General features: G+C 34.4%; 1 protein-coding gene across 7 annotated transcripts in view; it reads left to right on the top strand.

Annotated features, from left to right (window-relative positions):
- SCN1A (sodium voltage-gated channel alpha subunit 1) overlaps positions 1–27978 on the top strand; it is a 131642-nt gene that overhangs the window by 62717 nt on the left and 40947 nt on the right. For 2 of the 7 annotated variants that reach the window (XM_030916425.1, XM_030916426.1), the window contains 15 exons: positions 3993–4111; positions 6183–6272; positions 7885–8013; positions 9735–9826; positions 10690–10959; positions 14443–14506; positions 15617–15758; positions 16409–16615; positions 18076–18360; positions 19359–19739; positions 21023–21155; positions 21993–22231; positions 23865–24038; positions 25502–25858; positions 27024–27506. In XM_030916425.1, coding sequence (XP_030772285.1) covers positions 3993–4111; positions 6183–6272; positions 7885–8013; positions 9735–9826; positions 10690–10959; positions 14443–14506; positions 15617–15758; positions 16409–16615; positions 18076–18360; positions 19359–19739; positions 21023–21155; positions 21993–22231; positions 23865–24038; positions 25502–25858; positions 27024–27506 — 3165 coding nt within the window. The remainder of the gene's footprint in view (positions 1–3992; positions 4112–6182; positions 6273–7884; positions 8014–9734; positions 9827–10689; positions 10960–14442; positions 14507–15616; positions 15759–16408; positions 16616–18075; positions 18361–19358; positions 19740–21022; positions 21156–21992; positions 22232–23864; positions 24039–25501; positions 25859–27023; positions 27507–27978) is intronic. The other 5 variants (XM_030916429.1, XM_030916428.1, XM_030916430.1 and 2 more) reach the window with 5 other exon arrangements.

Here is a 27978-nt window from a genome sequence, read left to right on the forward strand (position 1 = left end):
TTTGAACTCTTCCCTCTTGGAGCCCTTTCTTATATGTATAGCAGGGAAGGCAAATATCCATATATTTGAAAACTCTAGAGCTACTTAAGTATTTGTTGTAAGTAAACAATATTTCCTTCAGACTCTTCCCTGCCTTCAAATATCATCAATACCACTAGTGCGAGAAAGTTGTATCTGAGAGTCCTTGGAAACAAGTATCCTTTTATTAATTCTTAACACTTACAAACTGAATGATTGGCTTCTTGGCTGTATAAGCAATTACAAGGAGGTAAGATACAGACAGTTGAGGAAATAGACATAAGATCAATTACAAATAATAAAATTGACATTCCAAATGGAACTTACTCTGACATGAAAGTGCTATCATATTTAAAGTTATACATATTGGGTTGCTGTACATGTCTGGGTACTTTTGCTTTATTGGAAGGCTGTTTAAAATCCATCAACACCTTAAAGCTACATCTATGAAGTTTGCACATAAGCGTGTATGTTTCAATCTGAGAAAAGTGGAGTTCTCACAGAAGAAATCCTATGAAAAATGGTCCTTTACTGTTGGCCTTATTGCTAGCTTCCTGGGTAGCAAGGATGTCTTGCACAACAGTATGTCTTATGAAAAATTAAAGCAAAACAAATACTGTTGTCAGTAAAACCTTACTAATTCCATTTATAAATTCAACTTGCAAGTGTTTTCCGTTGCATTTATAAATCTTGTTACAAAATAATCTTCCACACATTCTTTAAATTTTATAAATGAATAAAGTGAATACACTGTAAAATCAGTAAATGTTTTCATCTAAGGCTTGAACACATTTGTTTTTAACTTTTGTGTCAAAGTATTAATTTTATCTATGTCAAAGGACTTTTAGATTTAGAATCACATATAAGCATTGGGAGTGCTTTGGTTTCATTAAACTCACCCTTGCTAAGTTTCTGCCTCCTTTTATCTTATTTTTTAAATTGACACATAATAATGGTACATATTTATGAGGCATATAGTGGCTTCAATACATATGATGTATAGTGATCAGATCAGAGTAATTAGCATATCCATCATCTCAAACATTTGTCACTTTTTGTGTTGGGAACATTCAATATTTTCCTTCTAGCTATTTGAAACTATATAATAAATTATTGTTAACTATAGTCATCCTACAGTGGTGTGGAAAGCTAGAGTGTATTCCTCCTATCTAGCTGTAATTTTATGTCCTTTCACAGATTTATCTCTGTCCCCACCTTTCCCCTATTTTTGTCTAGAATCCTCCGCTCTTTTTACTTCTAGGCCGACTCCCTTTTTGGACCCTTTCGTGTTTGGTTTCTGAATCTTGCCTCTTTTACTTTTTAGTACTCAGGGCAGAAATACTCCCCCTCCCTTCTTTTAGATCTCTAGCTTTTCTTTTTACTTTGCCACTCCTTGTCTGTCTTTTTTGTTTTGGTCATCTATTACCTCTGGTCATGGTTTGGGCTGAACAGTGGCCGAGGAGCCAGCATCACAGGTGTTTTCTTCTAAGTATGGTCTTGTCTCCTTAGGATGAGCCTGGTTATTTTCCTTATCCACGGTGGTACAAACAGTACCATCTTGATTATCCTCACACTCCAGCCCATGATTTAGGCCATCTATGGATTCTCATTTCTTTCTCATGATCTCTTTGTATCACTAGTATTTGTTTCAAAATTAGCTTTAAAAATGAAGACATTCTTATTTTAAAAAATATATATTCTGTGCTATATTTTGACTGGTTCTCCTACCTGAGCCCCTAATATTTCTTTTTCTTTTTTTCTTTTTTTTTTTTTTTTTCAGATAGAGTTTCATTCTCATCACCCAGGCTGGGGTGCAGTGGTACGATCTTGGCTCACTGCAACCTCCGCCTCCTGGGTTCAAGCGATTCTCCTGTTCTCCTGCCTCAGCCTCTCAAGTAGCTGGGATTACAGGCACCCGCCACCAGGCCCAGCTAATTTTTTTTGTGTTTTTAGTAGAGACGGGATTTCACCATGTTGGCCAAGCTGGTCTCAAACTCCTGACCTCAGGTGATCTGCCCACTTTGGCCTCCCAAAGTGTTGGGATTACAGGCGTGAGCCACTGTGCCCGGCCGTCTCAGCCCCTAATATTTCTATCAGATTTTACTCACCATATTTTGGGGGAAAGGAAGTATATGCAGTACGTTTGAAAGGTGAATCATATTTAGTCCTGAGCTAGCTCACTTTGGACCTTTCTGTGTTCTTACGTGCTCATATTCCCCACGGCAAAGGCATCTGCATTGCACAAGTCTGTTCAGGTTTACGATTATCTCACAATGTCATTCAGGGACAGAATCCCTGAATGAAACAGAGGAAAAGAGGGCTAAGTATTGTTGACACAGGTGATTGTTCTTCTAGTAAGCACAGGTGAAATTCTCCCTTCCTTCAAATGGACTTTGTGGTAAAGTTCTGTTTTCTGGACTCATACTCCTTCAAAGATGATAGAGGGAATGCAGGCAGAGTTGAGACTTGGAGCAGTGCTTCTCAAACTCTGCTGAGGAGGTGAGGTCCCTATTCTTCTATAAAATGAAGTAAAAATTAATTTCTAGAAAACTGAAATGAAAAACAGGCCCACAACAACATCCCCTTACTTTTTTATTATTAGAGTAAACAGACATAACATTAATTGGTCAAATTGCCTTACAAATTTCTAAACATGGACTCTCCATATCTCTACTTAACCAGTACCGGTTGGGGGATCATACTTTCACAGCCAGTTTAGGACACTTCTACCCATACCAGATAGAAAGTGCTTAATTTTAAAAAACCAACTCCATAAATATTTAGCGGGTAGAGGGGTGGGAGGGTGGGTTTGCTTTACTTGAATTTAGAAAATCCTGCAAGTATAGGGGAAATCTGTTAATGAGCTAAGACTACAGACAATTAACTATTATCAAAGATTCTTAGTAGAAAACAAACATAAAGTTAATGCTTGCTATATCATAACATGATCTGTGCACATATGCATCCTAAGGCTTAAAAAAGAGAGCTTTTGAAGAATGGGTGAATTTAAAATGAAGATGCTTAAAATTTCCTTCCACAAATATCTTCTTCACAGAGAGAAAGGCTTTCTCCCTGGCTCTGTCTATATAAGTAAGCACCTTGGGAAACACTGAGCCGGAGTTCTTTTTACACTCTTGCATGTTGCTTCTTTAATGTTTTATCTGCCCACTGCCAATTGATCTCAAATAAGTCTAATTTTTGGAAGGAATTTCATTCACATTCATGGATCCTGGATTCTTTAGGAGGTTTGAACTTTTCCTCTGTGATAAGAAAGCACCACGTAAGATAGGCAGTCAATTGGGATTAGAATTCAATATGTCAGCTAACTCAGAAATCCCAGTACAGAATTTAGCACTCCTGGTCAACGGATGCTCTCCAGGGAACCTGGCCTCCGGAAATCAATTATTGGATTACATCCATCTAACCCAAGAGTGGGTTTGATGATGACTGTTTTTATTTTCTATTATGGAGAGAGTGATAATGTTTATTTTATGAGGATAGATGGTAAAAACAATCTTTATTTCAAAAATAGTATCAGTTCTATTGAATGATTTTGCACTCCACAGGATTAATTTTCAAGATATTTGAATTGGGAAAGCTGAAATCACTATAAAAAGAATGTAGTACCTTAAGTTTTTTGGAATGAAATGAAATGTGCACCCATTTAAGACTTTCATTTAACTCAGACACTTAAAATATCAAGAAAATAAATGACTTCTTTTGGCTAATTGTCTTATGTACAATAACCTTGAGGGTAAGTATCAGGTAAAAGGTAAGTGGTATCATTGGATTTCCTCTCTAATTAAGAAGAGATCCAGTGACAGTTTGTTTTCATGGTGCACATTAGAAATTGTGATTGTGCTGCTTTCTCATTTAACTTTAGAATAATTTACTATGACAAGTAACAGAAAGTAGATAACAGAGTTTAAGTGGTTTATACTTTCATACTTGTATGTTGTGTTCCTGTCTTACAGACTTTTATAGTATTGAATAAAGGGAAGGCCATCTTCCGGTTCAGTGCCACCTCTGCCCTGTACATTTTAACTCCCTTCAATCCTCTTAGGAAAATAGCTATTAAGATTTTGGTACATTCATATCCTTTTTCAAGTGATTAATATTAACTATTTGTACATAATCTGTAAGCACTTTGTAGCTAAATATCAAATTAAGTTGGGAAATGTCCATATTCTATAGTTTTCATCACTCTCATTTTGCATCTTTGTCATATAAGCCTCATTCTTAAAGTTCATTAATCACATACACATTACTGAGACATTCAGTCTTTAACATTTTATATATCATGTATAAACATGTATTTATGTACTTCTGTTATCTGTCTAAAAACACTTATATGTATTGAATCCTACAAATCTAAAGTAAGATAACCATATTTACCTTTACCATCTGTATACAAAGTTTGTGATGGTGTAGAATTTGCAGTGAGCAATGATATAATAACAGAAAAATCTACTTCCACACCCAAGTTTATCCATAGTTATGATATAAAACACTTCAGTGTATCTTAGAATAAATCTTTAAGTATATTTTCTGTCAGAGAATGTCAAGAGTCTTTGGCCAGTACTTAGTTAATTCTTGAAATTTCCTGATGATTTTTGTGAAGGAAGTACTGGAATGTTGGCTGAATTTCAAATTCAAGTCATGAGTTATGAGGCTGCCATGCAAAACTGATTGCTTAGTAAAGACTCTGGAAGTTAATGAGAGAAGTTGGCATATATTTCCAAATGGTCTTAAGGGATTTGGTTTCATGATTCCCATTGGTGTTAAAAAGGACTCCACAACTACATTCATTTGTTGATCAATTTAGCAAAACAATTCATTTCTGTGTGTATCTTGTTTGATAGCTTTGACAATAATAGATATTAAAAGATCATTATAATTATCATAAGCTCATACTATTTTTTAAAGGATTCTAAAATTTAAAAAGCCATTCTAATTTTAATATGATAGCAAGAAATTTCTTAGTGGTATAAATATGCTATTACTAAAATTAAAAGATTTGAAACATAAAAATCATATGATCAGGGTTTTTACACTTACGGAAGTTTCCTTATCCCAGTTTGTATTTGTAGTGCCATCATGTGGTCATTTGATGAAAACTTTCTTTTTCAATTATGGAAAATTTTTGTTTTGGCAGTAAACTATAGTGGAAAGAATATTGGATCTTAATGCAGGAAACTTATATTCTAGTCCTGAGCCTTTTATCTAATTCCTCTAGAGCTTAGTAAGGCCTTATTTCCCTGATTTTTAAAATATAGTGATAAAACTAATTTTTTAGGGTCCCTTTCAGTTTTATAATTCTGTTATGTCTGTTCATTTGTTTTAGCTACCACTTAGAGTATATTTACTTATGCACAGCGACTGTTCCAAGCATTTCCAATATATTAACTCATTTAATCTGCATGTAAAAATGAGTGCATTACAAAATGAGTATATTATTAGCTCCATTGTAGAGAAGTAGGAGGAGATACAAGGCAATGGCACAGAGAGGTTGAGTCACTTGGCCAACATCACTTTGCTATGTTGAATTTTAATTACATTCCCATCATGTTAAGTGCCAGTCTTCAAGAATACTCACTTTTAATGTTACCGAATGCTGCTGCACTTGTATAAACTCAGTCGAAATAGAGCAGCTGAACAATTAGCATCGTGCCGTACTTTGACTACGAATTGTTTTCATGCATTGAACTATGTTGGATAAGATGTGTTTAAGAAATTACAGTATTGCAGATAAGTGGTCTTCCTCAACAATTTACTAGTTTATTTGCCTGAATGAGCTCAAGTCAACACTTTCTGTTGAAAAACTATGCAACTCCAGGTAGCACAAAAATAGTCTTCCCACGGAAGTTCTCTGGGAGGTGAATATATTGATTTAATAATAGCTGTAGAAACAACACCTTATACTGATATAATGCTTTTATATACATTATCTCATTTAATCTATACAAATACTCAGTGAAGGTGATATTATTACCCACATTTTACACACGCAGAAATTGAAATTTAAAGAGATTAGATGACTTGACCACAATACATTTATCCCTGAATTTTGGCTAAGCTGCAGTTTGGGCTTTTCAATGTTAGCTTTTTGTAATATAACACTTGGATTTCGATTTTCTTTTGTGTGTTCCTTAACAATAACCTACATTATTCAGCATGCTAATTATGTGCACTATTTTGACAAACTGTGTGTTTATGACAATGAGTAACCCTCCTGATTGGACAAAGAATGTAGAGTAAGTTCAACTTATATTTTTAATAACATATATACATTTGGGAGTTTGAAACTGTGTCTTATTGTAGTTTTAAAAATAAAACTGAAGAGCATTTTATTAAAGTCATTTCTAGACAAAATTACTCAGCAAGAGGACAATGTTCATTGGCCCTCAGGCCTGCTGGCATTATACCTGATTATTACTCTCTTTCGCCTGTACCTGGTGTTTACCAGAAGACCACCACTCTTGGACATTTACTCCTTTTTCTTTAAAATCTACAGTAGCCAAACCAAATGTGGTCAAAGCAATTGCAGAAAAGAGCCAGTATGGTAGACCTTGGTTCCAGTTAAATTCCAGATAAATTCATTGAGTCGAAAATCAAAAAGAGTTAGTTACAAATGCCATATCGAACCTCACAAAGTTTTCATTTCCAACAGGCACATTCACTTCATGTCGGGTCGATATAGTTCCAAGCGTGTTCACCAACAAATTGAAAAATGATCCAAAGTTTCAGGATTGTAGAACTTGAAAATTCGGTAGACTGAAGACTAAACTAACAGAAGTGGAACCTTTTGTAGAGCTTTCAGAAACCAGAAGCATTACTAACTATACTGATGGTGTCTCTGTTCTGGGGATACCTTCGAGGCAGAGAGGCCAGATTTGTGATAACTGAAGTTGGTTTACTCCAACCATAGCTGCTCACCTGCCCACACTTCCTATTTGTAGTGCCTGTTACTATACAGCTGCTGACCTGTAACGACTACAGAAGTATTAGGTTGGTATAAACATAATTGTGGTTTTTGCCGTTACCTTCAGTTGAAGGTAATGTTTGCACCAACCTATTTCCAAGAGTATGTCCTTTCCTAGACACTTCCAGGCTGAAACCAATAAGAAAAGTGACATTTTGAAGAAAATAATAAATTTTATATACAAAAAATTCTAAAGTATTGAAGTTAATATGGAAGGCCCCACAGGTTTTCTGTTGCCCTAGTTTTTTTGTGATTTTATGCCACTCTCACACCCCAATTTCTGAGTAGAAGATTTAAACTTTGGAAACACCTAAGTTTCTGAATTATCACAAGAATTTTATTCTAAATTAAATGTTTACTTTTTGTAACCCTAGAAATATTTACTTTGATTTTAAAGAAGTCCTTATTCCAAGTAAGTTAAATTATCTTGTAGAAAAAAAAAAAAAAAAAAGACATGCTAGTTTGTCAATTCCCTCTCATTCTTGGAACACCATTAAAATTGAGATTTTTTTTCCCTAAAAGGAAATCATTTCATGCTTCTGCAATAGTATTGATTGGCTATTCCATAATATAAACATACTAAATACTTCTCAGGAGACCATGTTTATTTATGTAAATACCAAGACATTTCAGACAATGTCTAGATAGATTTAATATACCTTGTATTTCTCATACTACTCTTAAGACGCTTTACAAAACAACTCTTTGTGTGTTAGAAAGTTGAATTTAAATTTAGGGCTATGTTTTATTTGTATGAAAATAAAATCCATCTGCTTAGTTTTCTTTTTTAGTATTCATCTATTCTGCTGATAGAGTGATAAGAAATTGGTATGCTATGAAAAAACATTGTTACTTTATCAAATTTGTTGGATGCTTGTTTTCAGATACACTTTCACAGGAATATATACTTTTGAATCACTTATAAAAATTATTGCAAGGGGATTCTGTTTAGAAGATTTTACTTTCCTTCGGGATCCATGGAACTGGCTCGATTTCACTGTCATTACATTTGCGTAAGTGCCTTTTTTAAAACTTTAAGAGAGAACATAGTTTGGTTTTCCATCAGTGCTTATGCTTTTAAGAATAGGCTTGCTTTACCTGTAGAATATTTTGGTGTGATTCATACATTCAAACTCTGGATTTCAATTTAGCACAACAAAGGTCTAAGTGGGATTTCACTATGGCATGAAGGCTTTGCAGTAGTTGAAAACTACAATTTTCACACGTAGCATCCGTCAGAAAATTTCACATATGCCACTCTTCCACACACACATGCACAACACACATACACAAACACATATGAACACACACAATCTAATATCAAAACACAAGCATATTTGTAATACATCTGTGAAAATCACTTTGAAAATTATAGCCACAAAACAATTCTATTGGCTACACAAATTTGCAATGACCTTGTTCATATTACACACAATTTCTTTTCTTGGTTTGGTAGAATAATCTATCTACTAGCATCAAAATGATCTGACAAATCAAACTAAGAGAAGAAAGAAGATACTTGAAATATTATGTTTTTAATATATTAAATTACTGATTTCTAAGACCTGTAGAGGAGTACATTCTCTCTGCCTTTCTGTTTCTCTCCTGACCCCTTTTCTTTCTTCTTTTCTTCTTTCCTTTTATGGTTTTCTTCATCTCTTTAGTCTCAACATAAACTTCCTTATCCTTATCTCCTATTCATATCCACTCAGTAATATGCACAGTTTATGCACCCCCATGCTTTTTTTTCTAGTCGCAGACTTCCGCAGGAAGAGACCCAGACAAATAACAGAAAACCATTCTGGACTAAGTGAGAGTAGAGCATAGAAAGAGGCAGCCCAACAACACTTACCCTCACCCTTCCTTCAGGAACTGATTTTTTGGCCTCTTACAGTTGTGATGTAGTGGAGAGGAGCAGGAGAGGTGGCAATGATATACTCAGGACTCTGAATACTGCATGTCTGGTTGTAATTTCCTATCTGATCAGGATGAGCCAATTCTTTGCCAGGTTCTCTGGCCACAGCTCAAAAGAAGGCATACCAGTACTTTCATTTCTTAAGATCAAAATGGCAGTGATAATAGGGGGACCCTCATAAAGTATTGATAATAGCACTGGACCCTCATAAAGTATTGTTCTTAATTTGCTTAACTTTTATCTAAAAGTTACACTGGGAAAATCTTATCTCATATATAAAAGCAGTAAGGCAATCTGCCTTTTCATGCCCAAATTTCTGTTGGGTGATTTCATATATCTTTTTCTAACTAAAACCCTAAACCATAGCCAAGATTTATTTTCTTTTTACAAGTTACACGTGATGTTGGTTGCATTGCTTTCCAAAGTGACAACAATGGCACCTACTTTATGAAGTTTACAGTTAGCTAATGGCCTTGAATTATGTGAAAAGAGGATTAGTGATGAAATCTAATTCCTGATTTGCCACTTACAATATTTATCATTTAAAATCACCAAGAAGGTCTTTATAAAAGACCCATGCAAGTAATATAAATCCTGCTAAAATCTTGAATAACTCTGATTTAATTCTACAGGTTTGTAACAGAATTTGTAAACCTAGGCAATTTTTCAGCTCTTCGCACTTTCAGAGTCTTGAGAGCTTTGAAAACTATTTCTGTAATTCCAGGTAAGAAGTGATTAGAGTAAAGCATAGGCTCCTTGTACCTACAGCTTTTTCTTTGTATCCTGTTATTGTGTTTGTGTGTGAACTCCCTATTACAGGTACGTCACAGAATTTGTGGACCTGGGCAATGTCTCGGCATTGAGAACATTCAGAGTTCTCCGAGCATTGAAGACAATTTCAGTCATTCCAGGTGAGAGCAAGGTTAGACAATGAGACTGACCCATCATATGATTCAGCATCCTTCTCTTTGCTTGACATTCAGTTTTATAGAAAATCAGGAATCATAAAACTAGGTGTTTCAAAGAAAATGATTCTTATTGTTTAGACATAAGTTTTATCAGCCTTGGAGTTTAACAGTGTCTTATGTGAGATACTGTAATTTGAGGTCAAGGTGATTTGCACTTACAAATATCATGTTTTGTTTTGTTTTTTCACCATGTTAATTTTATCAAGAATTTGCTCCCTTTTAAATGTACCAATTTCTAATTTCTTATTCATTAGAGTCATTAATGACTATGTGTATACAATGCAAATCTTCTAAATTTTTTGCTAACAAAAGAGAAGGGAATAAGATAAAAAATAGTGTGAGTCTGCATGGAGGATTTATTATCTTAAGGCACAATTATACTGCAAACCACTTTCCGTTGTACAGCAAAATCTTTCTTATTTATAAATAGGAATTTAAAAATATTTATTCAGGTATTTTGTCATAAAACTGACCTCTGACCCTAATGAAAATGTGAGGCAAGTTTCAGTAGCAAAAAGGAAAAAGACAAGGCCCTTTCCTTAATGTAGGCTCCATGAAGAACATGAACTTTCCATTACTCTATCTTGACATAATGGCTTATGAATCTTCATTACATTGTTTACATCATTACATTTCTGGAATTCATCTTCAGAAGTTCTTCCCCCTTCCATGAAGTGTTGCTTCTCCATTAGCATTGCAAACATTCTTGGATTTATGAATGAAATCTATGTTTCAAGAAAATTGTGTGAAGCTTTTATTATTTCAGATGTGTTAAGTCTTCATAGTAATAGACTTCTTTCTTTCAGGCCTGAAAACCATTGTGGGAGCCCTGATCCAGTCTGTGAAGAAACTCTCTGATGTCATGATCCTGACTGTGTTCTGTCTGAGCGTGTTTGCTCTAATTGGGCTGCAGCTGTTCATGGGCAACCTGAGGAATAAATGTATTCAATGGCCTCCCACCAATGCTTCCCTGGAGGAACATAGTATAGAAAAGAATATAACTGTGAATTATAATGGTACACTTATAAATGAAACTGTCTTTGAGTTTGACTGGAAGTCATATATTCAAGATTCAAGTAAGAATTATTGTTATGTACATTTCCTTAAAAAGTAGAATTGGATTGCTTGTAACACAAAGGATAAACCCTTGAGGGGCTGGATATCCCATTTTACATGACGTGATTAGTACACATTGCATGCCTGTATCAAAACATCTCATTTACCCCATATATACAAACACCTACCTTGCACCCACAAAAATTAAAATTTAAAATTTAAAACTAATGAAATAAATAAAACACCCTCTAAAAAAGAATTACTGTTATGTATATTTAGTCTTTTCATTGCTAATGTGCCTTCCATCTAGGCATGAAAATGTTTTTAAATGATCACATAACAAGACGTCATCTTTTAGAAAATTACCTAATCAAACTATTTAACAATATTTAAAATTATATTTTATTTGGTATTTCTATCCTCTGGATTTTAAATAATAGATTATTTATATTTCTGGAACTAATTTTAAAGAATTTTGTTAATCACCTTATCAATGGCTTATACATACATTTAACAATTTTGTTCATAACTACTCTAGTTTTGACTCCTCAATGCCATTTTCTATTTTATCATCATTTGGAAGGCTGAAGAATTCAGCTAGAAGGAATTTTCCTAGGATCCTTGGTTGTTTCCTGTGGTAATTGATATAATCAAAGGAGATAAAACATGTGAATGCCCTTTGTGAATTCTACAGTACTATGCAAATGTAACTCATTATACACTAATTATACAATGTCTCTTATGTATCAGAAACTTTGTAGTACACTGGGGAAAATAATGAAGATAACACATGGCTTCAGTGTTATAGTTTAATAGATTATTTTGTTACCTTAAGGAAATAAAGTGATACCTAAAAGGAAATCTCATTCATATATTTGAAAAGTAGTATTACATCAAAAAGAAAAAAATTACAGTTAATAAAGCTTCAGGAGAGAGTAATAGAAAATGTTAGTTGGGTGCAGTGGCTCACACCTATAATCCTAGCACTTTGGGAGTCTGAGGCTGGAGAATCACTTGAGGCCAGGAGTTTGAGAGTTTGAGACCAGCCTGGGCAACATAGTGAGACCCCTTCTCTACTATATATATATATACACATATATATATATATATGTATATATATATATATATACACTTTTTTTAATGAGTTGGGTGTGGTGGCATTTACCTATAGTCTCAGCTACTAAGATCTTCTGAGATAGGAAGATCACTTGAACCTGGGAGGTCAAGACTGCAGTGAGCCATGATCATGCTACTGAACTCCAGCATGGGTGACAGAGTAAGACTCTGTCTCAGAAGTAGTAATAATTGTGCTAATATCCTTTCTCTTTTGAAAGTGACAATAAAAAGTGTGTAAGTTTCCTCTCTCTTTAATTTTAGAATCTGCTAGTAGTGATATTTCAAAAGCAAGGAGAGTTAGAACATGATTAATAAGAAAAGGAAAAGTCCTTTTTAAGGAAAAACATTAAACCTATACAACTTAGATTTTTAGATGTTCTTGAATATAGTATATCTTTATTATTTTAAGGTGATGAATAATATTTTGGAAAAAAAGAAAGAAAACTTCAGTGACTGATTGTGTGGAACAAACAGAATTAATTGCAGAAAGTTACTAGTTGTTCGATATTTATTAAAGTAATGATAGCATAGTTTAAAAAGCAAATACTAATCAGTGTCTCCTTATAGTTATAAATCTGGAAAATACCTTGGGTTGATACAAATGAACTCTTCCATGACATTCAGTGATATGCTAATACATAATTTACAAACAGCTGAAAATCTTTAGATTTAGTTTTAAATCTTTAGTTGTTAATCTTTAGATTAAGAACAATATCTGAGCAATACACCCGTGTTCCTTATTCACTTGATATGATGCCAGTAGGTCAACTTCAATCACCAGCTCCCTGAAATCTGTTGTTTGTTTTATCTAAGTTCAAAATACTGACTATGAGGGTTATTTAGGATTTATTCTCTCTAGGGAAAATTTATTGGACTGCATTTTTCCAATACTCAAAGTGAAAAAATAAATAATATCTGAGGTCTAAACATCTATGATTCTTATTTTAAACCAAATGCAAATATAAATAAAGTGGTTCATTTTTGAAAGTAATAGAGAATTAAGTTTATTAAATTTAAGGATAAATATTATAACTGAAAAATTATATTTTCCTCAGGTTAAGGCTGATCATTAAGGTTAGATCATGAATTTAATGAGCAAAACTTCATTTATAAATATGAGATACCAAAAATTCATCCATAAACTATTATAGTCCTTTCTCTTTGTTTCTCTTTGTTTAATTTTAATTGAAAGTTAGAAAATACTATGTCAACTTTCCTGTCTAGGTTCAAATAAGTCAGAATATTAGAAACAAAAATGATATTTTTCCTTATGTGGTTCTGTGTACTGTACGGAACTATGCATGGAGTAAATTCCTCAGAAAACTTAACATCTAGAAAATATATCTTCTTACAAAAATCCGACATTGATTGTTTAATTTCATGTTTTCCTCTTTTTGTCTTTTATTTACTTATTCATTCAGCAAACTTTACAGAAAGGCTACCCAGTCTCAAACAAACACTAATACAGAAGTAATTAATGATCATGACTTTCTAAGAGGAATACTTGTAAATAAATAATTACCGTATACGAGTGTCACTATAAGAATAATTCAAGTATATATGTGTTACTGGTAGCACAATGAGGAGAGTTCTTAATTCTGACAACATTTAGTGGAAAGAAAGTTGAAAATATCAAGGAAAAAGTTACAGAAGAACTGGATGTTGCAAGATGCAAAGGAGTTTGCAAGAAACGGGAATCTTTGAGATAATGTTCTGTTCACCTATAGTCATTATTTTAGCTTTAGTACTTAAGACTTTTTAAAATTGCTTTCATTTCAGTTGTTGATCTGGTTTATGCATATTTTACTATAAGTTGCCTATATTCTGGAAACTGTGAGAATATAAGTTATACTTAATTATTAAAATGTATAGTGTTAAAAATATAGGAGAGAGGACCAGAAAATATACTATTCTTTTATTTTGAAATATGTGGCTGTTTTGAGAAAATGAATTCCTGTCATTCCTGTCTATTTTTACTGAATGAATATTTTTTCATGAGAGTGGTGGACAAATGCTAATACCTTTTTGAAAGATTGTGTTAGTACCTGTCATTATCACTAAATTTACATTCATAATGAAGAAATACTTTGCACTGTAAAGTATCTAATGCAAATACTTTGCACTATAAAGTATCTAATGTAAAGTATCTTTGCACTGTATCTAATCTAATGCCATTCCTTCATAATGAAGAAATACTTTGCACTGTAAAGTATCTAGATAGAATATCTAGAATTTGGAGGGAGAAGAGACAAATACTTGTGCCTTTGAATGAATTGTATGTTTAAAATTACTCAACAAACTTAAAAGAAGAACCTGACCTTCCTGTTCTCATTTTGGTGTTTTTAACAATGCAAATGTTCATCATATGACTTTCTTTTTTCAAACAGGATATCATTATTTCCTGGAGGGTTTTTTAGATGCACTACTATGTGGAAATAGCTCTGATGCAGGGTAAGTCAATAATTTGTGTGTATCTGTGTATCTTTCTGTGTACACGTACATATGTGTATCTTTTCTCTCTTTTTATAGAAACTGAAGATAACAGCCAACTAATTTTATTGACATTAATTTGCTATATGTAAGGTTTTTGATAAAGTATGAGATTATTTAAATATTAGGTAAGATTTATGTTTTCTAAAACAAGAAGTAATACTTTTAGACACATGTACACATATGTTCATTGCAGCCCTATTCACAATAGCAAGAACATGGAATCAACCTAAATGCCCATCAGTGATAGGCTGGATAAAGAAAATGTGGTACATATACACTATGGGATGCAATGCAGCCATAAAAAATAAGTCGATCGTGTCCTTTGCAGGGATATGGATGGAACCGGAGGCCATTATCCTTAGCAAACTATTTTTGGAGGAACAGAAAACTAAGTACCTCCTGTCCTCACTTATAAGCGGGAGCTAAATGATGAGAACACATGGACACATATAAAGAACAGCACACACTAGGGCCTACTAGAGTGTGGAAAGTGGGAAGAGGGAGAGGATCAGGAACAATAACTAGTGAGTACTAGGCTTAATACCTCGGTGATGAAATAATCTACACAACAAACCCCCATGACACACATTTACCTATATAAAAAATCTGCACATGTACGTGCTCCTGAACTTCAAATAAAAGTATAAAAAAAGAGAAAAATATCTCTTAAACATCCACTGTATATAACAGCAAAAAGAGGAGTAATCCTGTTCCTACCTTTTTAGGGTAATAGTAATAACAGTACTGTTTCTTTTAGATAAGTATATTGAGCTATTAACTCTGAAGACTCCATAGTAGTAGAAATGAAGTGGAGATGTTGAAATTGCAAATTATCAACAAAAGTTATTTTGTAAAATATTATTAGAAATGCTGCACCATATTTTAATGATGACACCAAGTAGCTAATAAGGCTATATGCAGTCAAAAGTTGGGAAATAGATTAGTTACTTATTTATCAACTTTTATTTTGAAATAGCAAATATTTCTGGCTAGACAATATTTTAGCGTAGCATCAGAGTAAAAAGGCAGCAGAACCACTTGTAATACTTTCTTTTGCCCCACTTGCAGCCAATGTCCAGAGGGATATATGTGTGTGAAAGCTGGTAGAAATCCCAATTATGGCTACACAAGCTTTGATACCTTCAGCTGGGCTTTTTTGTCCTTGTTTCGACTAATGACTCAGGACTTCTGGGAAAATCTTTATCAACTGGTGAGACACTAAAGAGCTACACTCTCCATTTAAGTAAAAGTATACAAGAAAACCAATTGAGTTATGAAATTAAAACCAGAGGATAATATAGTAGAAAGAGCAGAACTTGAAACGAGACTTGAGTTTCTCTATCCTATTGATTATAACACATATTGAGCAGAGTGATGCCAAGGATTACAATTGTCTTCCATTTCTTCTTGACTCAAAACCTGTTCTCTACCCTTCTCAGACACAGATTGTACTCAACAGAAAGCACATTCTCCCTTCAGTCTTATCTACCCCCTCAAATATTATCTCTCAGGTGGGAGGTAATGAAAATGAAGAAGCAGATATAGAAAGATAACTTTATTGTCTTCCTTGACTTTCCTAAAGGCTCAGATCTTTAATGGAGGACTCCATGGCATTTTACTGACTGTTTCATTCTTGGTGAATACAAAAATTCTTGCCTAGAGATCATAGTGCGAACGCATCAGCTAGGAGAGAAGGAAGAAGCTGAAGTTAAACAAAGAATCAAAAAAAGTACAGTGTGCTGTGACCAGCATAATTACTATTTACATCTGAGTTTTGCTAGACACACAAGTAAACTGAAAGTTGAAGCCACCACTTAGTGAAATAATATTGAGAAATAATTCTGATATTTTTGTTTGCAGACATTACGTGCTGCTGGGAAAACATACATGATATTTTTTGTGTTGGTCATTTTCTTGGGCTCATTCTACCTAATAAATTTGATCCTGGCTGTGGTGGCCATGGCCTATGAGGAACAGAATCAGGCCACCTTGGAAGAAGCAGAACAGAAAGAGGCCGAATTTCAGCAGATGATCGAACAGCTTAAAAAGCAACAGGAGGCCGCTCAGGTAAAGATGCCCTGTCTCATGGCACTGACCTTTTATTGTTCTGATTGTTGCAAAAATATTGAAGAGAAAGTGAGTACCTAAAGGCAGGTGGTTATATGAGGAATTAGTAACGATTTCTATATTTTGATCATCCATTTACTTTTACTTAGTTTAATTATTTTGTTTATTTATTTTAAGATGTATATAATAATAACCACAATAGAACTCTCTCATGTTATTTTAATCATCTTAAGATTCTCAAAGCAAAGGGAAAATGTTATTTTGGAGTATTTTCAAATGAGAGACTTTTATTCAATGAGTAGACTGACATTAGGAGGAAATCATCTTCTCTTAGAACAAGAAATTATTGGTTATCATATGAAGAGTTGCTCCTCTAGTTCTTAAACATAGTCTCCTTTTTTCTTTAACTAAAAATATGTTGGCTTTTAACATGGGTGCTTTATTTCCTTTGTAAGGAAGTGATCAAATAATACAACGATCTCTGATATAGCAGCATCCAATAGACATATGAATGTCACCGATCTTACAGAGCTTGACCATCTAAAAAGGATTATTTGGTTTTATAGTGAAGTGTTAGACCTCACAGTGTGATAAATCATAAAATGCCTCTCCTAACTCTCATCTTTCTGTTTAGCCAACAAACTTAATGTCTTTACTAAAGAAGAAAGTTGTTTCAGAAATATTAATTTATATGCAAGAGTAAATAATTTATTGAGGTTACCCTGGGAACAATGATAATAATTAAAAAGTGTCAACTTAATACCAGTACAAGCTATAATCAAAAAGCAGTGTATTATTCCATGCCCACATGTCCCTTAAGAACCAGTACTGATTGAAAGATGGTGGGGACAGTTTTTGGAAAACTGGATGTCTTATCTTGCTCAGCAGAAACTATTGATTCTCCCTTCTCCATTTTTCTGGATATTGTGGATGGGTGAGAAAGGGATTTTATAACTGTCCATAAATATGATTAATGATATTTTGAGGGTATTGGACAAACCAATTTCAGTAACTAGAGAAAGGACCTCACGTCCTTATCCCATTCCCCTGCCTGAAGATAGGACTTCAAGTAATTCATCAGCTTTTCTTCTATACTGTTTCTTTTTCAGAGAAAAGAAAACAACACTAATTAAATAGCAATTTTTAAAGTAAATCAAATCCAAAAAGTAATGAATTTATGTTCTTGTTGATACCTGATGGATATTTTTGAATATGTGGTTTGTGGGGCACTAACACAGACATCATAAATGTTACCATGGAGAAAAGCAGATTATCTCTGAAAGCCTTCATTAGGTGGAAAAAAAAAAAATCTCCTCTTATACTTGCAGAGAATCTTCTCTGTGAGATGATCCTCAGTCAGCTCAATATATTTTTTAAATGCCATGCAAATACTTCAGCCCTTTCAGAGAAAGATACAGTCTTTTCAGGTGGTATGTTAAAACTATTTCTCTTCAATGTAGCAGGCAGCAACGGCAACTGCCTCAGAACATTCCAGAGAGCCCAGTGCAGCAGGCAGGCTCTCAGACAGCTCATCTGAAGCCTCTAAGTTGAGTTCCAAGAGTGCTAAGGAAAGAAGAAATCGGAGGAAGAAAAGAAAACAGAAAGAGCAGTCTGGTGGGGAAGAGAAAGATGAGGATGAGTTCCATAAATCTGAATCTGAGGACAGCATCAGGAGGAAAGGTTTTCGCTTCTCCATTGAGGGGAACCGGTTGACTTATGAAAAGAGGTACTCTTCCCCACACCAGGTATGGCACTGCTGAGTTTACTGATGCACGGTTGAAAATTAAAACATGGGAGAGAGGGGGAGAATTAGAAAATGGACTTAGGAATTTTTATCAATTGAATCGACCACTGTTGTGCTATATTTAAACCTATCCCTTCTGCACGTAGTTACGCGAAAATTTTACTCCACAGATATGTAAGTCTACAGCTCAGTGTAGTTAAGATAACACCAAGTTGACAGTCAGGAGAACTGGATTGTCATTCTGATACTGTCCACCGATATTTGTCTACAACTAATGACATTCAATCTTTTTGCTCCTCAGCACTTTTAAGAAAAAAAAATGTGGAACTGGGGATTGTTGATCAGGAATGTCCTTAGGTTATTTTAAGATTTTATGTTGTTTTTCCTCATAACTTCTTTATAAGTCACCACACATGCTTCTGAAAATATTAGTCATGGTACACTTGATCAAAAGGCACATGGCTCTGAATTTCAGAAGTATGAACTTCGAGTTCCAAAAATATGATGCCTTATAGGTGAAGAAGAATTAATAATTAAAGTGATTTTAGAAAGGTGGAGTAAACTAAATCGTGAGGAGTATTGAAATTTTTTGAAAGACAAGATCCATGAAAACCAAGGTGGCCTTGTTAAGGTCATGGTGCCAGTGTTCACTGAATGTTTACCATGTCCATTGCCATATTCCGAGGATATTTCCCTTTGAACTTGAGAAATGGTGGTTCAGGGTGTGTGTGTTTGTGTGTGTGTGTATGTGTGTGTGTGTTTCAATATATTAAGGTTGCAATCTATCTCCTCATTCTTTAATCCCAAGGGCTAGAAACCTTTTATCAAGGTAATTTAATTTAATGTGAATGCACATAAAATGAGAATGATAATCAAAAGGAATGAGCCATATTCTGTTATGAATGCTGAAATCTTCTTCTACCTAATCTTGCAAAATGAAATCACATTCAGAGGACCATATTAATATGGCTTTATTTGTTTGCTGTTTCAAACTTCTAGTCTTTGTTGAGCATCCGTGGCTCCCTATTTTCACCAAGGCGAAATAGCAGAACAAGCCTTTTCAGCTTTAGAGGGCGAGCAAAGGATGTGGGATCTGAGAATGACTTTGCAGATGATGAGCACAGCACCTTTGAGGATAACGAGAGCCGTAGAGATTCCTTGTTTGTGCCCCGACGACACGGAGAGCGACGCAACAGCAACCTGAGTCAGACCAGTAGGTCATCCCGGATGCTGGCAGTGTTTCCAGCGAATGGGAAGATGCACAGCACTGTGGATTGCAATGGTGTGGTTTCCTTGGTTGGTGGACCTTCAGTTCCTACATCGCCTGTTGGACAGCTTCTGCCAGAGGTGATAATAGATAAGCCAGCTACTGATGACAATGTAAGGAAGTTTTAAATAGTTCAGGCATGGCTGGCCCATTGTTGCTGCACCAGCCAGTGTTTCTACAGAACGGCAACCTTGAGAATGATTCCTGGTTGGTCACGCTGTGAATGCACCTGCATCTTGTAATATCTTTAATAGACTAACCAACTAAAACTTAAAACCTTAACAGTCTCCTGCACAAACCTGAATGCATTTACTTACTGAAAGTGCTAAGGATTAATTAGACACAATAATTACTGCCTCCAGTTGGAGGATTTGCTATATACCCACACTGAATTTAGATAGCAGGACATCCTCTAAGGCTCTGATATAAAAGTAAATGAATGATCCCATGTTTAAGTGTCAAGGGTGTATAATAAATCTTTCCAACGGATTCTTCAATATATCTCTGCTTTAGTTTAGATTTTCGAAAACACTGTGCTTAAGTAGATAGCTTCATTGTTACCTTAATACTCCTAGTACTCATATTTTTCTTACTAAAAAAATGCTGATATAGGTCTTCTCAAAATTAATCTAAATGAAGAGACACAAATACATTATTAATACAGACAGATAAAATAATTGTCTGTGTAAAAAGCTATGCTATGTGTTTGTGGATGTACACCCAGATGAGGAATTTCTAAACAGATGCTGCCTCTTCTTAGACTGTTTACTCACTTGGAAATATATCAGCATGAGGAGGCATGACTAAGTCAGAATTAGATGACTTATTGCTTTGGTACCCTGGATGAAACTGTTGTCCATGCAGCATGTGTGTGTTCTTTTCAACATAGAGTTTGTGTTGTCAATGACCATCTACATCTTGTGTCCAGAAAATAAGATGGCAGCTAAGTGTGTTGCAATTATTGATACTTCCTTAAAATTAAATAGCTACCTTCTCAAAAACCAAGTGCCTTGATCACTTGTAGGACTTTTAAGTTACTAGGCTTTTACTATTAGTTCAGAAATAAGGGTAATAACTGTTAAATATATCTCTTAAGAGTTTTATCAACTATATTAAAATTGTTTTGTATTTTATAAAATTATGAAATCAGGAAGTTAAAATCTTGGGTTTTGCTGTATGACTAAATGGTTAACAGTTTGAACATTCCAGGCTAATGATACAATAAGTCAGAAATATCTGCCATCACCAATTGAATATGAAAGTGCATGATGCATGTGTTTCATGAAATTCACTGTGTCACCACTTGGTTGTTTGCTTGTCATATTGCTCAAATTAATCATTTAACGCATTAGCATTTTTTTTCTTTTTTTTTTTTTTTTTTTTTTTTTTTTTACAGGGAACAACCACTGAAACTGAAATGAGAAAGAGAAGGTCAAGTTCTTTCCATGTTTCCATGGACTTTCTAGAAGATCCTTCCCAAAGGCAACGAGCAATGAGTATAGCCAGCATTCTAACAAATACAGTGGAAGGTTGGTAACAAATTCTATTTTTGTTTCAATTATTTTCACTAAACTTCTATTGTCTCATTTCAAATAAATATATTTGTGAGTTGGAAATAGTGCATTCTGATGAAAAGACAGTAAGTCTAATTCAAGAACTGTTATTTGTTATATCTACTCAGATATTCCAGAAGCCTTAACAATTTATTTTAAACTCAGTGATACTGGGACTAAGAATGTTTTCCTAACCGTGTGGCAACTCTTTGAAAATGCAGAATAAAGCATTTCTGTTAGGGGTTTCTAATCTCATTAGTCACAGTGACCCTCTTTTTGTTCCATTAGTTTAAGACTTCAGCAGTACAGCCCTTTTCAGCCTCATCCTAAGTACTCTCAAGATTGTAGAGGAAGAGCAGGTCATTTTCACTAAATAAAAACAAGTTAAAATGATGATTCTTGGGTCACATCAATCCCTATTCTAGCTCTCATAGTCTGAGGTTGACAATGTAGAGTCATTCACATAGGGTTGCACACAGTATCTACACCACCCTAAACCATGTTCCCATCGAGACTTCATGTGAAAGACCACCCACATAACTTGAGGCCAAGCACTGAGCCACAATGTCAGTGCATAAGGCAAAAAACTACCCATTGTTACCTGGGCTCTATGTGTATGTCTGATGAAATATCCTTGGGAGGTTTAGAGTAAACTCTGTAATTTTTTTTAACAAGTACAAAAAAGGTTGCCTCTGTAACAAAAATGTGCTGATTACTAAAAATAAGTTTAGTGGATATGAAATAAATGCATGTGCATAAAATATACCTTTTGATGGTTCTTTTTTTTTTTTTTTTTTTTTTTTTTTAATCTAGAACTTGAAGAATCCAGGCAGAAATGCCCGCCCTGTTGGTATAAATTTTCCAACATATTCTTAATCTGGGACTGTTCTCCATATTGGTTAAAAGTGAAACATGTTGTCAACCTGGTCGTGATGGACCCATTTGTTGACCTGGCCATCACCATCTGTATTGTCTTAAATACCCTTTTCATGGCCATGGAGCACTATCCAATGACGGACCATTTCAATAATGTGCTTACAGTAGGAAATTTGGTAAGCATATTGGAAGGTAAATGTGTTTAGTCTTCAAATTTTCTGCTTGAGAAACTGTTTACATTTAATTGTGTATAGCAGTCTTTCAACCACCCTTCATGCTTCCTGGCCCCTGCAAAATGCCAATTATATCTAGCTGGCTATACTCTACTTTTAGCCAAAAATAATGACCTTAATGTGCTCACAAAAACTGAAAAAGGCATAGGCCTACAGCACTACTTGAAAAGTCAACAGCAATATTTATAACTTTTCAAGATCCAGAAGTAGCTCATAGTTTAAGAACACACTTTTTGAGATATTATTACAATTTCCCTTACTGTAGAAGGTTAAAATAAAATTGTGGATCTCTTATCCTTCTTAGTCATCATCATTGCAAGAAATAATTTAACAACTCAAAAATGTCTCCAGCTTTTATTCTTCCAGGATCTAAGTAGTACATACATGTATTGTTTATCCATCTATTCCATATCAAAACCATGATCTATTTAAAACCTCCAGTACATTTTGTGTATTATATGATTACGAAGGTCATTTTTGGTGAAGGTTGCCACTTAATTTTTCCTTTTTGTGCTTCAAAAACATAAATTATTAAAATGTTTGCCAGTCAACTCAACTTAGGAATATTAGCTTTTATTTGCTGAAGGAAAGAGCTATCTAAGGTAATATATGCATTTTCCATAATATTTGGTTTGAAGTTTAGGATTTTTGATGGTAGAAAGCAGAAACATCATATGTAACAACTGACATTTTATTAGTTATATTTTTGAAGTTCTACTATTTATGCTACAGAAGTAAATTTATTTTTTCATGTGCATAACAAAGAATGACATGCACCTAGTATAATAACAGATAAGAATGTATAACTCTGATTTGAGGGAAATAGGAATAAGCTTATAGAGAAATAAAACTGCTCATGGCAAAATGTTGTCAGTACTTGTGTTATATGAAATCTGGAGAAAAAGGTAGTTTGGTATAATGGAAAGAGCACTGTTAAAAATAGATGACTTGGGCCGGGCGTGGTGGCTCACGCCTGTAATTCCAGCACTTTGGGAGGCCGAGGCGGGTGGATCACAACGTCAGGAGATCGAGACCATCCTGGCTAACACAGTGAAACCCTGTCTCTACTAAAAATACAAAAAATTAGCCGGGTATGGTGGCAGGCGCCTGTAGTCCCAGCTACTCAGGAGGCTGAGGCAGGAGAATGGCGTGAACCCAGGAGGCGGAGCTTGCAGTGAGCCGAGATCGCGCCACTGCACTCCAGACGGGGCGACAGAGTGACACTCGATCTGAAAAAAAGAAAAAAAAAAAAAAAGATGACTTGTACTGATATCTTAGTTTTGCCATTTTCTTGCTGCATAATATCAAGCAAGTCATTTCACCCATCTGAAGACCTTAGTTTCCTTATCTGTAAAGTAATAATTGTGTCTGCATTATCTACTTAGCGTTTCCACAAGGATAAAATTAAATAATGTATATGAGAGTCTTTCATCAACTACAAATTTCCATACAAATTTAAGTTAGTAATAGAATCACTGTGGGAAAATAGCATAAGCATTATGTTCTAAGGGCAAATCTTATGTCATGTACATTATCATTATCTGGTGGAATTAGAGTAATTTTGTTTTGATCTTAGGTTTTCACTGGGATCTTTACAGCAGAAATGTTTCTGAAAATTATTGCCATGGATCCTTACTATTATTTCCAAGAAGGCTGGAATATCTTTGATGGTTTTATTGTGACGCTTAGCCTGGTAGAACTTGGACTCGCCAATGTGGAAGGATTATCTGTTCTCCGTTCATTTCGATTGGTAAAAAAAATAAATAAATAAAAATAAAAATAAAAAAGCACAGAAACCTTTCTAACCATCAGGGTTCTTGCATAGCAATGTCATAGTTTTTTTTGCCACACAACCCTTAGCATTCTAAGTTTTTCTGTAACATTTCCATTGTCAAAAACTTTTCCTATGTGGAAAAAAAATTCTCAATTATTTACAAAAACCTTTATTTCAAAGAACATAGTTATGTAAAGGTTAATGTATTACTCAGTTGCTGTTTTCATTAAGTACTGCTTCTAGAGACTACCACGGTTAATATTTCTAGACCTAAGAAAATATTTTTAATGAAAATGCATCACCTTTTAATAGCAACTTGAAAATATATATAGCCCTTTGTAGCAGTGGATGAAAATCTGATGTAAGATGTTCATGCAGAAACTTTCTCTAATTCTGTCTCTTGAAAATATGCATCCTGCAAAAGTCAAAGGAGAGAAAGTCTGTAGGATTACTAAACATGGCCATTAATTTACACATATATCCTTACAAGTCAGGAAAATAATTGTAGAATCATAGGAAATATTCCAAGTTTTTCAGTGCAGGTGCATGTAGCTACGTGAATACCCCTAAGGAATATTAATGAATAATGAACATTTTTCTCTACTTATATCAGGGCTCAGTATGATGTTACTTTGCACACTATTGGCAAATTAATATCTTTCAGCAGAGATATTTCAGATTCAGATGTTAATATTATAATGTCCGGTCTTAGAACCACCTTTATAAAACAAATTAAGAAGAGTTGGATTCCAAGTACTCATTAAAAATTCACTATAAGAGGCCTGGCTTGGTGGCTCACGCCTGTAATCCTAGCACTTTGGGAGACTGAGGCAGGTGGATCACTTGAGGTCAGGAGTTCGAGACCAGCCTGGCCAACATGGTGAAACTCCGTCTCTAGTATATATATGTAAATATATACATATATACACGTATATATGCATATATATGTATGTATGTATCTATATATGTATATATTTGTATCTATACATATGTATATATTTGTATCTATACATATGTATATATTTATATCTATACACACACATATACGTGTATATATGTATATATTTAACCAGGTGTGGTGGCACGTGCCTGTAGTCCCAGCTACTTGGGAGGTTGGGGCAGGAGGATCACTTTAACCTGGGAGGCGTAGGTTGCAGTGAGCTGAGATCACTCCCTCTGCACTCCCGCCTGGGTGACAAAAGAAAAAAAAAGAAAAGGAAAGAAAAATAATTCACTGTCAGAGAAAATGATCTACATGGTCAAAATATGGAAAATCCAGCTTTTCCTAGGGAGTCCAAAAATTAGCCATGAGCCTGAGAGAGTTAGGGCAGATCAGATATTGTAAGATATTGAATTCTAATTACCATTTCTAGGTAAAGCTCAATACATATAATGCTTTTAAGAATCATACAAATATATATTAATATTTTATTTTCCAGCTGCGAGTTTTCAAGTTGGCAAAATCTTGGCCAACGTTAAATATGCTAATAAAGATTATTGGCAATTCCGTGGGGGCTCTGGGAAATTTAACCCTTGTGTTGGCCATCATCGTCTTCATTTTTGCCGTGGTTGGCATGCAGCTCTTTGGTAAAAGCTACAAAGATTGTGTCTGCAAGATTGCCAGTGATTGTCAACTCCCACGCTGGCACATGAATGACTTCTTCCACTCCTTCCTGATTGTGTTCCGCGTGCTGTGTGGGGAGTGGATAGAGACCATGTGGGACTGTATGGAGGTTGCTGGTCAAGCCATGTGCCTTACTGTCTTCATGATGGTCATGGTGATTGGAAACCTAGTGGTATGTACCCACTTAAGATACGCATTTCAGAAATATGTTAAGAGTATAATGGAATGGTGACTGTTCTGTCAAAAAGAAAAACAAACTATGATTATTAGTTTAAAAGTCCATTACCTTGGATATATTATCACTTTAACAACACAGCAATATAGCAGTGCCCCTACATTTTTTATACCAAATTCTATTTCGTCAGTCACTTCACCACATTTTTATGTGAATTACAGTAGAGTATAATATTGAAGACAAGCCTAAAAGGATGTGCTGGGACCATTTTATAAATTTGGAGCCAAGGAAGAGAGAAGTCTAAAAATAGTGGAGAGAGAAAGAGCAAAATTACCATCCAGATCAGGACTAAAAAGTGGTGTCTTTAAGTGTTCATAATGATTGTGCCATTTCTTTGCCTCATTGTAGCATATGATATTCAATCACTCTATGTCATATGGCAGATGTACTAGCTAACCTGAGTTTGTCAGTTCTCGAATAGCTAATGACGCCTGAAATTACTCTAATAGAGTAACTGATCAATCTTTATCTCTCTTAAATTTGGAGTGTTACTGTTTATAGTATAGAAATATATAAAATATTCTAAAGGTATGTACATTCATGTGCCAGTCTCATGGAAATATGAGAGATTATTCATCAACATCTCTACTTAGTCAACAATGAAGTATGAGAAATATAATAGATTAAGAAAACAAGTGTCAATGCCTATGTTAAGCTCCTGATCTTCATTCTGAGTCATAATAGTTATTTTTCAATTAATATCCAATTTAATATCTTTGTTTATCAAAAAATTATAGAATGCATTTACATGCATAATTGGAAACATTAGTGATTTTTAAGAATTCTTGTATAGTACCTATATAAACCTGTCTTCTTTTACTCATAAATTTTAGAGTTAGCAAAACCTTAGATTAGCTCATTCAATTTCACTTTACAAATGGGAGAACTTGAGAGCAATAGAAATCATGTCTTTGTCCAAGGATGTGCTATTGAGCCAGTCACAAATTCAGATCACCCATCTTCTAATCACTATGCTGTGGTGTTTCCTTCTCATCAAGTTTTAGAACTTAGAGTTTCTTCCACACCTAAAAGAATAAGTGATTGTAATCTGCTCTTCCCTACATTGGTGTAAAATTATAATCATGTTTTTGTTGTTTTAAAGGTCCTGAATCTCTTTCTGGCCTTGCTTCTGAGCTCATTTAGTGCAGACAACCTTGCAGCCACTGATGATGATAATGAAATGAACAATCTCCAAATTGCTGTGGATAGGATGCACAAAGGAGTAGCTTATGTGAAAAGAAAAATATATGAATTTATTCAACAGTCCTTCATTAGGAAACAAAAGATTTTAGATGAAATTAAACCACTTGATGATCTAAACAACAAGAAAGACAGTTGTATGTCCAATCATACAACAGAAATTGGGAAAGATCTTGACTATCTTAAAGATGTAAATGGAACTACAAGTGGTATAGGAACTGGCAGCAGTGTTGAAAAGTACATTATTGATGAAAGTGATTACATGTCATTCATAAACAATCCCAGTCTTACTGTGACTGTACCAATTGCTGTAGGAGAATCTGACTTTGAAAATTTAAACACGGAAGACTTTAGTAGTGAATCGGATCTGGAAGAAAGCAAAGAGGTAAGATTCTATAGATGTGTGAAGGTATGAATACATATACATATATACATATACACACATACAGATGATCCTCAGTTTAATGATGTTTTGACTTAAGATATTTTACTTTATGATAATACAAAAGCAATATCCATTCACTAGAAACCATGCTTCAAATTTTGAATTTTGATCTTTTCCCAGGCTAGCAATTTGTGGTACAATATACCCTCATTATGCTGGGCAGTGGCAGCAAGCTGCAGCTCCCAGTCAACCACATGATTACAAAGATAAGCAACCAATATTCACCATACAGCATACTGTATTCAGTAAATTACATGAAGTATCCAACAGTTTATTATAAATTATGTTTTTCTTTAGATGATCTTGCCCAACTGTAGGCTAATCTAAACATTCTGAGCATGTTTAAAGTAGACTAGGGTAAGCTATAAAGTTTGGTAATTAGGTGTATTAAATGAGTTTTGATGTACAATAT

The sequence above is a fragment of the Rhinopithecus roxellana genome, chromosome 14 (genome assembly GCF_007565055.1).
Source record: "Rhinopithecus roxellana isolate Shanxi Qingling chromosome 14, ASM756505v1, whole genome shotgun sequence".
Taxonomy (NCBI): Eukaryota; Metazoa; Chordata; class Mammalia; order Primates; family Cercopithecidae; genus Rhinopithecus; species Rhinopithecus roxellana.